At 39.2% G+C, this 14872-nt stretch overlaps 1 protein-coding gene across 2 annotated transcripts in view; it reads right to left on the reverse strand.

The window, feature by feature from the left end:
- Window positions 1-14872, reverse strand: part of POU2F1 (POU class 2 homeobox 1) — a 178861-nt gene that overhangs the window by 2066 nt on the left and 161923 nt on the right. For both annotated transcript variants that reach the window (XM_044916414.1, XM_021682671.2), the window contains exons 14-15: window positions 3132-3474; window positions 2371-2459 (exon numbers count right to left, since the gene is read on the reverse strand). In XM_044916414.1, the coding sequence (XP_044772349.1) occupies window positions 2371-2459; window positions 3132-3474 (432 nt within the window). The remainder of the gene's footprint in view (window positions 1-2370; window positions 2460-3131; window positions 3475-14872) is intronic.

Raw genomic sequence — 14872 nt, forward strand, 5'->3', positions numbered from 1 at the left:
GAGGAGGAGGGGGGGGGGAGGAGGAAGACAGCAGGAGGCCCAGAGCGGCTCGCTAAGGTTGGGACTTGCTCTGGAGTGAGAGTCTCTCCATGACGCTGTCTGTCGCTGCTCCACAGAAGCTATCGGTGAACTTTCACTGAGTATCTTCTGTTCTCTGACAACCCCTCCAAGCTCCTCCCACCCATATAACCACATTTTCACATGTAGATTTGAGGGGTTTACTAATGGCATTAAAAATTTGGTTAATTTCTTACATAATATATAAAGAAAGCGAGGGGGACTGAAGGGAAGGTCTCTGACTTCGGACCTGGTCATACAAGAGCACAGATCAGCGAGACTTGGTGCAGCTTGACGTTTTCTGAGATTCTAGGCTTCCTGTCATAGAACAGTCACAGGGCTTCCCAGACAGTACTCGTTCTAAGGTCAGCTGTGCCCTGGGAAGGCATCTGCCTCTGCAGGATCACTACAGCCCAGAGGTACACCCTCACACAAGAGAAAAAGTGATTTATCACAAGTCTTACGCCAAAAAGAAATCCTTGTGTCACAAAAGGTTTAGCCCTAACCATGAATTAGATTTATAACTCATATTCTCTATAGCATACTGTAGAGATTATCATTCATGAAACACTCATCTTAATTGAGGTTGGCTAATAGCTTAGTAAGGTAATTGTCATATAATGATTTATAAGAAATACGGATTTGGTCATTCAGTCTTCTGAGTGACCAAATTAATATTTATCAGATAGATCTGGTCTACATCCACAGTTCCTGAAAACGCTTCAGAGCCAAAATGGTGAAATGGGTGTCTTAATATCAGGGAAGGTGACTTTTAGACCCCCCCCCCAAAGGGCAGGGACTGGTTACCCCTAGGACGAACCACGTGATCAGAGGGTTGGAACTTTCAGTCCCACCCCCAACCTCATGGGATGGGAGAGGGGATGGAGTTTGAATCAGCCAAGGGCCAATGACTTAGTCAATCACGACTATATCATGAAGCCTCTGTAAAAACCCAAGAGGACAGCTTTTGGGTCATTTGTGGAGAGCTTCCAATCTTGGGGAACCAGAATACTTCTACCTGCCACTGAGCCCAGGCCCCAAACTCCACAAGGGCAGAAATTGCTTTGTTTGGGACCTCATCCTATGTATCTTTTCATCTGGCTGTTGATTTGTATCCTTCATCATATCCTTTAATAAACTGGTGAACATAAGCAAGTGTTTCCCTGAGTTCTGTGAGCCACTCTAGCAAAGTAACAGAATCAATCTAAGGAAGAGGTTGCTGGAACCTTCAATCTGTAACTGGTCAGGTCACAGGTAATAACAGTCTGGGCTTACAACTGGTGTCTGAAGGGGAAACAGGAGCAGTCTTGTAGGACTGAACTCTTAACCTGTGGGATCTGATGCTATCTCTAGGTAGACAGGATCAGAATTAATTTGAACTCTCAGACACCCTGCTGGTATGCAAGAATTGGTTGGTGTTGGGTGGGGAGGACATGTTGGAATTGGGTCCAGGAACCCTAGAAAGAGTAATCTAAGTCATGTCTTAGATTTGTAACTCATATTCTCTATAGTATACTGTAGAGATTATCATTCATGAAACATTCATCTTAATTGAGGTTGGCTAACAGCTTATTTTTGGCTCTAGGAACTCTCATATAAGTACAAACCATTTAAATTTTAAGAAAAAAAATTCTCTGATTAATATAGTGATGTCTCAAATTGTCTTCCTGAATCACGTAACATAGCATCTTTAGACACAAAGCTCACAAGCCAAACAAGGCAAACCCTTCCCTACATGGAATGAGTGGATTTAGACTGGATAGCATGCTAAAGACGAAAGAGACCCATCTGGGCTTGGAAAAGAGACAATCCAAGAGAATATATGTTCTATACTGATGGGGATACACAAAGGGCAGAACCTAACAATGAAAAGTACTCCTGAAGTCTGCCTAATGTGCTTCAAGGTTAACTCACTATGGGACCTTCTCATATATGTCTCTCTTAGGGGTGGGGATAGGGACTGGCAAATTTTTCTTGGTCAAGTTTACCTGGAGATGGGTCTTGGATGTCTACTTAGGTAAATTTATCAGGGGGAAATTCTGCCTCCATGTCTATTCACAGAAGGTAAGTATCAGCATAGAGTTCTGGTTTTTTTTACCATACTACAAACTAAGCATATTTCCTGTTCTTACAAACGAACACCTATACTGCTTCTAGAAAGTTTTACAAGGACATTTTCTTGGTCCTCAAGTTAGTCAGCATTATCAATTCAACTCTCTCTCTCCATCATCTTCACCTCTAGCAAAGCAAACTTCCCTCATTAAAAAGAAAAAAAAAAAAAAAGAGCTAAGTAAGGGAAAAAGTTCTACTGACCTTGAATAGTTGCCAGTGTACTGTTGCTCATGAGAGCTGGGCTGAGGGCACCGCCCAGGGTCCCTGGATTGAGACTGAGTAAGGCACCTCTGCAAGTCCAAAAGAGCAGTCACTTTGTTACAAGGTAGGCACATCTGTGAGTTTGACAATATACCCAAAAGGACAAGAAAAAGGAAAAGACGGCTGGGGCAGTAAAAGGAACTATTTGTTATTCTCCTTATGAGAATAAGGTTTCTTACTGCTTTCTTTGATGCTTACTTGTGCAAAGCAAAATAAGGGTATGATCCACACAGAACCTAAAACCTGCACGGTCATGTTGACTCTTCTTTGAATTACGTCATTCTCTTTTTTTCCAAAACAAAACAAAAGAATGCCAGAGAAGGGAATGTATTTACAAAGTAATCCTGGTATGTTTGATAATATAAAACTGGGGATCTAACTACTCTATCTCTTGTCTGTGTCTGAGAATTAGAGAGCAGACAGCTGAGAGAGTTTAAATGGAGAATTCTGGGCTGTCTTCCTGGCCCCACAACTCAGGCAGATCAGCTCTGCGTCTTCATCTGGAAACAGCAGTGAGAGTCCAGCTGTGACCAAGGCCCCGGCGCTACCACAGAGCCACCTGTGCCAAACGGATGACGGCTTTAAAGAGAGTTTTTTTGGGGGGAGGGGGCACTTAAGAGGGTGGTCAAGTGTCCCCGACGAGTGGCTCCAGGGAGGGCTCCTAGCTGTTGCTCAGGTGACCAGGGTGAGAGGCTCCTTACCCAGCTGCGAACTGCGAGGGCGCCATCAGGCCCGGGCTCAGTCCCGCGGCGGCGGCCATGGCGGCAAGACCGGCGTTCGCCGGCAGCTGTGCAGCCCCTTGGAGGGCGGCGGCCGCTGCTGTCTGCAAGCCTGACGCTGTCACCATCACCTGGCTGGTCCCAAGAGGAGAGGACAAAGTGGAGGTGGTCTGTGTTGTGCTGGTCTCACTGGCACCAGATGCCTCGGAGGTGGAGGCTGAGGCAGACGGGGAGGGACTCAGCGAGGGGGAGGTGACGGCTGAGGAAGCTGGCGGTGCCGTGGAAATGACCGTGGCAGTGTTGCTGGACGTGCTGTCTGTGGTGCCTGAGAGGAGAACCAGAGGAGAACGTGACCTTTGGTGGGGGGGGTGGGGGGTGGGGTGGTGTCTCTACCGGAACCGTGGCTTTGTTCAGCCACACTCTCGACTCAATGGTGACGAAGTCATCTACCATCCAATAACCCCTACATGTGTCCTTCTATTAACCTAGTTTAGCAATCCTATGGAAATGAACATTTTAGAACCCAAACCATGAACCCTGCTTTAAGAGGCAAGCGCAATAAAGCAGCCAGGGAAGAAACAGAGAACACAGATTTCTATTTCCAGTTTCCTACTCAAAAAATAAAAGAAAGAATCACAGAAGCTGTAACTATGGAATACAACTGGTCTGGGGAAGAAACATAAAGCAAAACAATCCTTGCTTCTGAAAAGCATTTTCAATCAGAAATTTTAGTAGTCTCTATAGAAAAATCAACACAAACAACAAAGGTAAGAAAAACTAAAAGTTACATATTTCTCTAAAGTTAACATGTCAATAATAACATCTGCAGAAATAGTACAAAAATAACTACGGGCCTATGTCTAGATGCCTTCTTTGCATTGAAAAATTTAAGTAGTCATTCAGTAATGAAAATCAGCTCTCAAAAAGCCTATTGTAAACATTTTCTTATTCATGGAAACAATAACAGACAAGGATATTATGAATCTCATAAAAGCATGAAAAAAATGAAGCTCTAGGAAATTGTTATTTGAGAGACCTTAAAAAAAACAACAAGATGCTAAACTTCTTTTTGTTGTAAGGAGAACAACAAACGTTTGTTTACAAACAACTAATTGACATAAATATCATTGCTGAAAACTAAAACACATTCACTGGAATTATTTAATGTTCGAGATCAATGTTGTTCAACAGAAACATAATAAATACGTGATTTAAAATTTTCTAGTGGTCCTACTGAAAATATTAAAAAGAAATAGGTTAAATTATTTCCACAATATTATCATTTTAACATGCAATCAGTCTCAAAAAAGTATTTTTTTTCATACTAAGTCTTTGAAAATGGTGTATAGTTTACACTTACAGCACATCTCACTTTGAACTAGCCCCATTATATGTGCTTAAAAAGCACAGGTGGCTAGTGCCTGCCACACGGTGGCCGGCACAGGTCTAGAGGTTAGGCCTGTTGAGTCACGAAGGGAAGCGTGACGAAAAGAATGTAGTGTCTTTGCCAAAGTAGAAACGACTCATAAGGCAGTCAGAGGACAGAGCACCTGCCATAAAGCAGAATTCAGCTGTCCCTGGGAGCCGTAGTTCTGACGCTATTTACAGAAGGCAGTATGGTAGCGGCCCTCCTGTCAGTTCTCAGTCAACGCCCCATATCACAAACGCAGGCTGCCTACACCAGCTGGAACTTAATTTACTGAAACTCACTATGTTCTAAGGTATCACCAACCATATATACATATAAAGCAGAACCTAAGTGGTATTTTCTCAGGACAGAGAACTCAAAAAGACAAAAAGCATCTATAAATTTTCAGTATAATACGACTTGGTACATTACAGAAGAACTAGACTGATCAAAATAAACATTTCAAACCCATAAACACATTGGAACAAAGACCTTACATAGGAGATCACTTTTTTGGTGATAAAATCTATCACTAAGCTGAAGAAGACTCTCTCTTAAAAAATTCAGTTTTGTCCTCCTAAAATCTATTTTCGAACATTTTGGTCTATACTAAGAACATCTAGGATTCAATTCTCTTCTCATTTTCACTCTAAGGAAGTGTTTCTTTCACACATCATGGAGCTGGAAGGACATCAGACATCATCTGTTTCAGCACTGACTCCACTCTTCCTGCCCCCGGACTGCTGCACAAAGTGAATCCCATGAACATATCTTTCTTACTGCTAATCAAAAAGGGACCACTTACTCCTCTTTCTCCCTTCTCAAAAATAGATAAAATTCCCTCCTGATGGCTGTTGTCCCTAAGTACAACTACACCTGTGTGGGTCACGGCTGCATTATTGTTTCAGTTCTAAATCTACCTGATCACTCTGTATCTCTGAGCCCCTGATGCTGTGCTGGGTCCTGTGTTGGGCAGATTCACACTCTTCCACTTTGACACCTGTAAGAACTGCCTCTCGTTCTATCTAGAAAGACAAACGTCTTTTCTCATTTCTCTTGTACTGCTAAGAAATTTCAATGTACTTTCAATCTTTTCTTGCCTAATTTCTCACCTTATCTACCCTGATTTTATCTATGGGCACTACTTCCCTTTCGAAGTTCTGAAACTGTCCATTTCCATAAGACCCCTTATCTTGAGGTCAAAGACTTACTTAAAATAGGCTTTTTTTCGCTCTCCACTACCACTTTCGGACAGACCATTCAGTGTCACTCTCCTAAAATCCCCTATGTATACAAAGAAAGTCCCAGTCATCCTCAGCAGTAAAGTGAACCTGGGTTAGGAGATGGGTCCAGAAACCACTCCCAGGTGTTTTTTCTGGTTGTCATCCTTCAACCACATTCCAGGTATTTTTCAATAGACTATGTCATGTGAGCACTAGCAGTTTTCAAATAAATTCTCCTAGCTAGCGAATCCCATTTTATTTTTAAAGGTTTTATTTATTTATTTGAGAGAGAGTGCGAGCAAGCGCACAAGCAGGAGGAGTGGCAGGCAGAGGGAGAAAGAGAAGAAGACTCCCTGCTGAGCAGGGAGCCTGACGTGGGACTCGATCCCAGGATGCTGGGATCATGACCTGAGCTGAAAGCAGAAAAGACGCCCAACTGACTGAGCCACCCAGGCACCCTAGTGAATCACTTTTTTTTTTTTTAAGATTTTTTATTTATTTGATAGAGAGAAACACAGCAAGAGAGGGAACACAAGCAGGGGGTGTGGGAGAGGGAGAAGCAGGCTTCCCGCTGAGCAGGGAGCCCGATGTGGGGCTCGATCCCAGGGCCCTGAGATCATGACCCGAGCTGAAGGCAGACGCCTAACGACTGAGCCACCCAGGCGCCCCAGTGAATCACATTTTAATCAACATTTTATGCCTTATATTCTTGTCAACATAATTACTTGGGCAACTTTGATCAGAGAACTGATGTTTGCTGAGCTTCAATGGCTCAACAACAAAATGAGATGCCATCACCCATCTTGAAGGTTAGCAGGAAGTTACACGCAAGAATATAGAGTGTTTGGCACATCCTTTCACTTCCCGCCTCATCTTTTGTTTTAGGAAATACATTTTTTTGAGGTATAATTTATGTCATAAAATTCACCCAATTTAAATGTAAAATTTAATGTTTTCTAATATATTTACAAAGTTGTACAATCATCACTCACTACACCCAATTTATGACACTACCACACTCAGAAAAGATCCCTTGTGCCCATTTGCAGTCACACCCCTCTCCCACCTACAGCCCTCCTCCGTCATCTACTTTTCTCTCTCTAGATTTACCTTTTCAGGACACTTGACATAAAGGCAATCATACGATTTGTGATCTTTCTCATCTGGCTTCTTTCAGTTAGCATACTGTTTTCAAAGTTTATCCATGTTGTAGCACAAATCAATATCTCCTTTTTCTGGCTGGAAAGTATTCCACTGCCTGGGTAGACCACATCGTGTTTATGGATTCACCAGTTGATGGGCATTGGCTTGTTTCCAGTATTTGGTTATTATTAATAATGCTGCTCTGATCATCTGTACCAAGGTTTTCGTGTGGGCATGCGCTCATTTCTCTTGGGGACTTCCAAAATGATAAATTTACATTTAACTTTTAAAGACACCGCCAAAATGTTTTTCCAAAATGGCTGTATCATTTTACATTACCCCAGCAATGCATGAGGTTCCAGGCCAGCAATTATTATTTTTGGTCTTTTTGATGATAGCCATATTATAGTGAGTATGAAATCATATATATGGTTTTAATTTGCAATTCTCTAATGAGTTATAAGGTTGAGCATCTTTTCATGTGCTTGTTAGTCATTTCTCTATGTTCTTTGGCATTATGTGTATTAAAATCTTTTGCCCTTTTAAAAATGAGGTTGTTTATATTTTTACTACTTATTATTATTATTTTTTAAAGATTTTATTTATTTATTTGACAGAGAGAGACACAGCGAGAGCAGGAACACAAGCAGGGGGAGTGGGAGAGGGAGAAGCAGGCTTCCCACCGAGCAGGGAGCCTGACCCGGGGCTCAATCCCAGGACCCTGGGATCATGACCTGAGCCGAAGGCAGACGCTTAACGACTGAGCCACCCAGGAGCCCATTTTTACTATTTAATTGTAAGAGTTATTTATATGCTCTAGACACAGTTCCTTTTCAGATATATGATTTACAATGTTTTCTCCAAGTCTGTGGGAGTCTTTTCATTTTCTTAAAATGTCTCCTGAAGTACAAAAGATTCTGCTTTTGATAAATTCCAATTTATCATTTTTTTGTTTTCTCCTATAGATTGTGTTTGGTGTTGTATCTACAAACTCTTGGCCTAACCCGAAATCATAAAGATTTTCTATTTGTTTTCTAAACATTTTATTTCTTACATTTAGGCCTTTGATCCCTTCCTAGTTTTTGTGCATGGTATCAGGAAAGGCTCTAAATTCATCTTCATGAATATGAACATCCAATTGTCTCGGAACCATTTGGTGAAGAGTATCTTTTTGCTACTGAATTGCCTTGGTACCTCTGTCAAAAGTCAACAGAGCGTAAGTTTAAAGGTGTCTTTCCGGACTCTCGATTCTGTTCCGTTAACTATTGTCTGTCCTCATGCTGGCGGCATACTTTTTATCACAGCTTTACACCATGCTCTGAAATCAGGGTATAAGCCCTCCAACTTCATTGTTTTTCAAAATTGTTTTGGCTATTCTGGGTCCCTTCCATATATATTTTAGAATGAGTTTATCATGATAATTACTGCAAAAAATTTGCTAGAATTTTTACTATAATTGTACTGAATCTATAGATCAATTCAGAGAATACTGTCATCTTAAAAATACTGAGTCTTCTAAACCATGAACATGGAATATCTCCATTTATTCAGACTTTCTTTAATTTCTCTCAGCAAACTGCAGTTTTCACTGTGTAAGTCTTGCACTTCTTTTATTTCTAAGTATTTTATTCTTTTTGAAGCTATTGTGAATAAAATTATTTTTGTAATTTCATTTTTGGACTGCTCACTGATAGTATTTATGCAATTGATTTTTTTTTTTTATTTTCAAGATTTTATTTATTCATTCGAGACACAGAGATAGAGAGAGAGAGAGAGCATGAGCAGGGGGAGGGGCAGAGGGAGAGGGAGAAGCAGGCTCCCCGCTGAGCCAGGAGCCTGACATGGGGCTCGATCCCAGGACCCTGGGATCATGACCTGAGCCGAAGGCAGATGCTTAACCATCTGAGCCACCCAGGTGCCCCTGCAATTGATTTTTATATGTTGACCTTGTATCCTGCAACAACACTAAATTCATTTATTAGTCCTAGTAGTTTTGTTGCTATGCGGATTCCTTGGGATTTTTATATACACAGAATAATGCAAATAAGGAGTTTAACTTCTCCCCTTTCAAATTGGATGTTTTTCATTTTTCCCCTTTAATTGGCTATAACCTTTAGCACAATGTTAATTCGTCTACAAGAGCTTGCTTTGTTCCAATTTTAGGGGGAAAGCATTCAGTCTTTCACCATGAAGTATGCTGTTAGCTGTAGGTTTTTAATAGATGCTCTTTATTCTTTATCTGGTGAGGAAGTTCTCTTCTATTCTAGGTTTTTATTATGAATGGGTGTTGATTTTGTCAAATGCTTTTCCTGTATCTACTGAGATGATCCTGCAGTTCTGGTCCTTTCTTCTATTGCTGTGGTGTATTACATTACCTGATGTTCAGTTATTATTAAACCAACCTTACATTCCTGGGATAAGTCCCCCTTGGTGGTGATGTATAATCTTTTCTGTATGTTTCTGGATTTGATTTGCTAAAATTTGCTGAGTGTTTCTGTGTGTATTTTCATAAGGGATATGGGCCTATAATTTTTTTTTGTGTATGTGTGGTATCTTTGTCTGGCTTTAGTATCAAGGTAATATGGGCTTCATACAATGAGCTGTCCTTCCTCTACCTTCTGGAAGAGACAGCTGAAGATTAACTTTATTTCTTCTTTAGTATCTGATATAATTCACTGCTAAAGCCATCTGGACCTAAGCTTTTCTTTTTGGAAAAGCTTTACATTAATGATTCATTTACTTTGCTTGCTTTAAGTCTATTTAAGTTTTCTTTTTTTGAGTGAGTTTGGATGATCTGTGTCTTTCTCAGAATTTATCCATTTCATCTAAATTGCCTTATTTTGGGGGCATAAAGTTGTTCATAATACTCCAGTATGCCACATAATGCACCAATTCCATTCTTAAATATATACCCAAAAGAACTGAAAACATGTCCATAAAAACCTACACACAAATGCTCATAGCATCAGTATTCAAAATGGCCAAAAACTGAAAGCAACTCAAATGTCCATGATGAACAAAATGTGTTTTAAATATCATACAACCATAAAAAAGGAATGAAGTACTGATATATTCTGCAAGATGGATAAACCTTGGAAAATGTTATACTAAATGGAAGAAGCCAGACACAAAAGACCATATAATTTATTATTCTATTTGTATGAAATGTCCAAAACAAGCATATCCATAGAGACAGAGTAGACCAGCCAGGAGCAGGGTGAAGAGTCAATGGGGAGGGATTGCTAATGGGTATGGGGTTGCATATGGTTCATTATGAAACAATGTTTTGGGGAAAAAGATTGGGGCAGAGCATGTTTAGTCGAGATTACTAAAGGCTGTCGAATTTTTGTCTTTGAGACACATCAGAACACATTATCTTTCTGGAGCAGTACAGTCATGATTATTCTTATATCTATTCTAGGAAAGCTTACCAGGGAGCTATAATGTGCCAAGCACTGTGCTAAATACTGGAAAATAAAAGCAACTGTGTCAATAAGACAAGATTTCTCTTAGAAGATGGTAAACTGAGGATGTGGTTTTTTCCTCTTCATTTCTAAAATCCTATTCCAAATGATGGTAAAGAAAAAAGGAAGTAAGAGCTCTGGGGACAGATGCCAGAGGACTTGAGATTTTGATAGACTTGCAGAAATGAGAAAGAGGTTGAAATTTGGTGGTAGGGAAACCAACTTGAGTCCAGTAGGACACAGTAGATAACTATGACAGAAGTGAGAATTACTCACCTCAACAGAGCCCTGAGGATATTCCAAGCTTAGAGTTGTCAGAGAAAGAGAATTACAATAGAAGGGAATGACATTATTCTGAAGAGAACTTTCTGTACAGTCCTGACTTTTGAAACCAATGTCTGATGATACGCTATTATCTCATATACTTAAAAAAAAAAAAAATCACAAGGATGAGAGGAAGAACACTAATACTGAATACAAGCAAAACCAACTGAATTTCAAATGAATAATGTAACTACACTGAAGAGGATAGAGAAATAACTAATCCAAACAACTTCTGAACACAGAATTTGGACTTTATGCCTTCAGGTTAAAGACAAGAACTCTAAACAAACATGGAACTCAAATTAGTAGGCCTTTTCTGTTTAGAGGCATGGGTTAGCAATTTTGAAACCACTTTGTTTTCACTATAGATTGAGCAATTAAGTAACGATATTGTTGATAATAGGAGCCAGGTTGCTCATTGTCACTGTGAAGGGAGTTAACATATGGAAAAAGGTATGGATAGAAAAGAATAAACTACAGGGTGCTGGGCTGGAATTGGAGATATCAGTATGAACTCATGGATTTTAATAAAAGTAGATAAAGAAAAATGCATATAGATATGCAATAATAATAAATTTACATGTGTCTATCCAAACACACATACTAATGTATGTATATTTCTATCGAGATGTTCTAGCATTAATGACAACACAGTATCAATAAATGCACCTAGATCTTGGTGTCTACATACCTTTCCTCACTAAAAAGAACTAGGGATCCTTGAAAAAATGGCTGATTCTAGGCCTGGAGCAGAGAAACTTTAAGATGAGGTTGAACATCTTGTGCCAAAAAATAAGGAAGCACTCAAAGAATGTTAGGGACATGTCGAAAAAGCACAGGAGCCACCACCAAGGGGCTCCCACTGGCAAAATGAAGAACAATTTGAACATTAAAATAAAAAGTGATAGTAGGATTCTAACTTATTGAATATAGAAACAATGTCTGAGTCCATACTAATATAGACAGATAAACAGGGGAAAAGGAAAAGTGCATCCTTACAGTTGAAAGGCAACTAATGAATGTAGAAGAAATGATAGAATTATTTGAGAATCATAATAATAGATCCATACAAAAATCATCAATGGACACTAGTGGGCAAAGGTTTGGAAAAAAACCCCAAAAAACCAAAAAAAACAAAAAAACCAAAAACGCAGGATATCTGTATAGTCTCAAATTCCCCATTTACGAGCTGTGAAGAGTAAAATAATAACTACACAATGAAAAACCCTGACATATACTACCTTAATAAAATTATCAAAGTTAATACCACCAGTAGTGGGACTAATCAAAGCATGTGCGTCCATACCAAGCACAAAGGAGGACTCGACGCACTTCCGTGGTCTTCTTGCCCAAAGTGCATAATCTGAATCTAATCATGAGTAAACGTCAGACAACACATCTACAAAATAAACAGCTACATTCCTCAAAAAATCAATGTCCTAAAATACAAAGCAAGACTCATATTGTCCCCAACTTAAGAAAACTAAAGAGACACAGCAACTGAATGCAATGCATGATTTAAGATTTTCTTTTTTTTTCTTTTTTCTTATGTTAATCCCCATACATTACATCATTAGTTTTAGATGAAGTGTTCCATGATTCATTGTGCATAACACCCAGTGCTCCATGCAGAATGTGCCCTCCTCAATACCCACCACCAGGCTAACCCATCCTCCCACCCCCCTCCCCTCTAGAACCCTCAGTTTGTTTTTCAGAGTCCATCGTCTCTCATGGTTCGTCTACCCCTCCGATTTCCCCCGCTTCATTCTTCCCCTCCCGCTACCTTCTTCTTCTTCTTTTTTTTTTTCCTTAAGATTTTTTTTTGCTATAAGAGACATTACTGGCACATCTGGCAAAATATGAATGTGAATTTTTACTAGATATTAGGACTGAGTCAACGTTAATTTTCTGATTTTTGATAACTGTATTCTGGCTATATGTGGTAATTTCTTGTTTTTTAGAAAATACACAATGACACAGGGATAAAGTAGCATGTCCACAACTTGCTCTGAAAACTGTTCAGAAAAACATCACATATACAGAAAGGGAAACAGAAAGAGAAAAAGGAGAGAAAATCAAATACATAAGATTTTCTCATTTGGAGAATCTAAGGGAAGAGATGTGGGATTTCTCTGAACTATTCTTATAACTTCTCTGTAAATCTGAAATTACATAAAAATAAAGAATTAAAAGAAGTAAGTATGTACAAAGGTCCTCATTATAGCATTATTTATAATAGTGAAAACTTCATTCCTTTAATAATTAGTTACTGAGTATCTTACATTCTAGGTGGTGTGCTAGACATGAAGGATACCATATTGAACAAGCAAGACCAGTTATGTGGTTCAGAGACTGAGGGGTTTCTTGGGAGGTAAGATTTGTAGGACTCAAACTGAAAAAGCTGGTCATTCTAGGTAAAACTGAGCTATGACGGCACTATATGGAAATATTTACAAAATTCTGATACAACCATTTAATACAATAAGGGCAAATCAAAAGTAGAAATGTGAAAACTATAACAGGGGATGACACTTATAAAATAAGAAGTAAAAAAAAAAAGTGGGACACACTAAACACTATTAGAACTGTACATATATATAAAAGATTTAAAGGCAAAATAGCTCATTGTGATTATTTTTCTTATTTGAGTTTCTGATAATGTTCAATTTTTTTAAGAACCGAAGAAAAAATTCATTCCAAAAAAGTTACCAACACTTCAATTTTTATTTTTTATTTATTGTTTTTAAGTAGGCACCACGGGAGGCTTGAACTCACAACTCTGAGATCAAGACCTGAGCTGAGGGGCGCCTAGGTGGCTCAGTCGTTAAGTGTCTGCCTTCAGCTCAGGTCATGATCCCAGGGTCCTGGGATCGAGTCCTGTGTTGGGCTCCCTGCTCAGCGGGAAGCCTGCTTCTCCCTCTCCCACTCCCCCTGCTTGTGTTCTTGTTCTTGCTATCTCTCTGTCAAATAAATAAATAAAATCTTTAAAACAAACAAACAAACAAAACCCTGAGCTTAACCGTCTGACCCACCAAAGCACCCCAGTTACCAACATTTTAGAAAACAGTTATAATTAAATGCACATAAACGGGCTGAGCAACTGAGTTCCGGAAAATGTCACTGGTCAATTGGTACCATCAAAAACTGATTGAAAATTTTCAGCTAGTTTTGAGTATGTGCATCTCCTAAAAATTACCTTCTGTTTCAGATTTTTGCCACATTTTTAGAAAATCTGCAAAGCTACCCATTCTATTAAGTTCTATTTGAACTATAAGAAATTGTTCTGCAAAAGATGGTTATCTTTAGGCCTAATATAATATGACTTATAATTTGTTGGGAAGGAAAAGTTTAGTTTATAATTTAACAGATGATGGCAGGCAGGGTGGACGGTGAGTTCCTTAAAGGCCGGATTTTCACTTTCTAGTGCCCAAAACAACAGCAACCAACCACCAACAGTTTGCATACTACCTTGAAGTGCTAAATACTATACACTCTCAAACACGGGGGTTCTTAACTTACAATTTCTACTCCTAAGGCATCCAAAAATGTCCCCGGTGAGGTGGAGACTGATGGGAGCTGTCCTTTATGAACCTCCTTATATTTTGCTAAAAATTGTGGGTATGTCTATTTTGTGAGGGGAAAATTTAAAGCTTTCATCAAATTTTTCAGGAGCTCTAAAACCCAAAAAGGTCGAAAAGCACTATTCTAGGGGTGCCTAGGTGGCTCAACTGGTTAAGCACCTGACTCTTGATCTCAGCTCAGGTCTTGATCTCAGGGTAGTGAGTTCAAGCCCTGCACTGGGCTCCACTTTAAGCCTACTTTAAAAAAAAAAAAAAAAGAGTGCTAGTCTAAATAAATCAACAAAATCATGAGATTTCCTAACAACTTAGAAATTTAATAACTATATAAAGCCATTCAGTTAGATCACAGAACCAAAGAAGTGTTATACAAACTGAAAACATGAGTGAAGACAATCAAATTCCTCAACTTTAGGTTAAATTCAAGCTTGACTGTGAAATACCACAAATCCATTCGAGGGTTTACTAGCACATAATCAACCTGGTGAATAATGACAGAATGCCTTATTCATCATATATCATTAAAAAACTTCTGATGACAACACAGTTATTTTAAATGTGCTATTGGGAAATGTGCTACTTT

Source organism: Neomonachus schauinslandi, chromosome 6 (genome assembly GCF_002201575.2).
Source record: "Neomonachus schauinslandi chromosome 6, ASM220157v2, whole genome shotgun sequence".
Taxonomy (NCBI): Eukaryota; Metazoa; Chordata; class Mammalia; order Carnivora; family Phocidae; genus Neomonachus; species Neomonachus schauinslandi.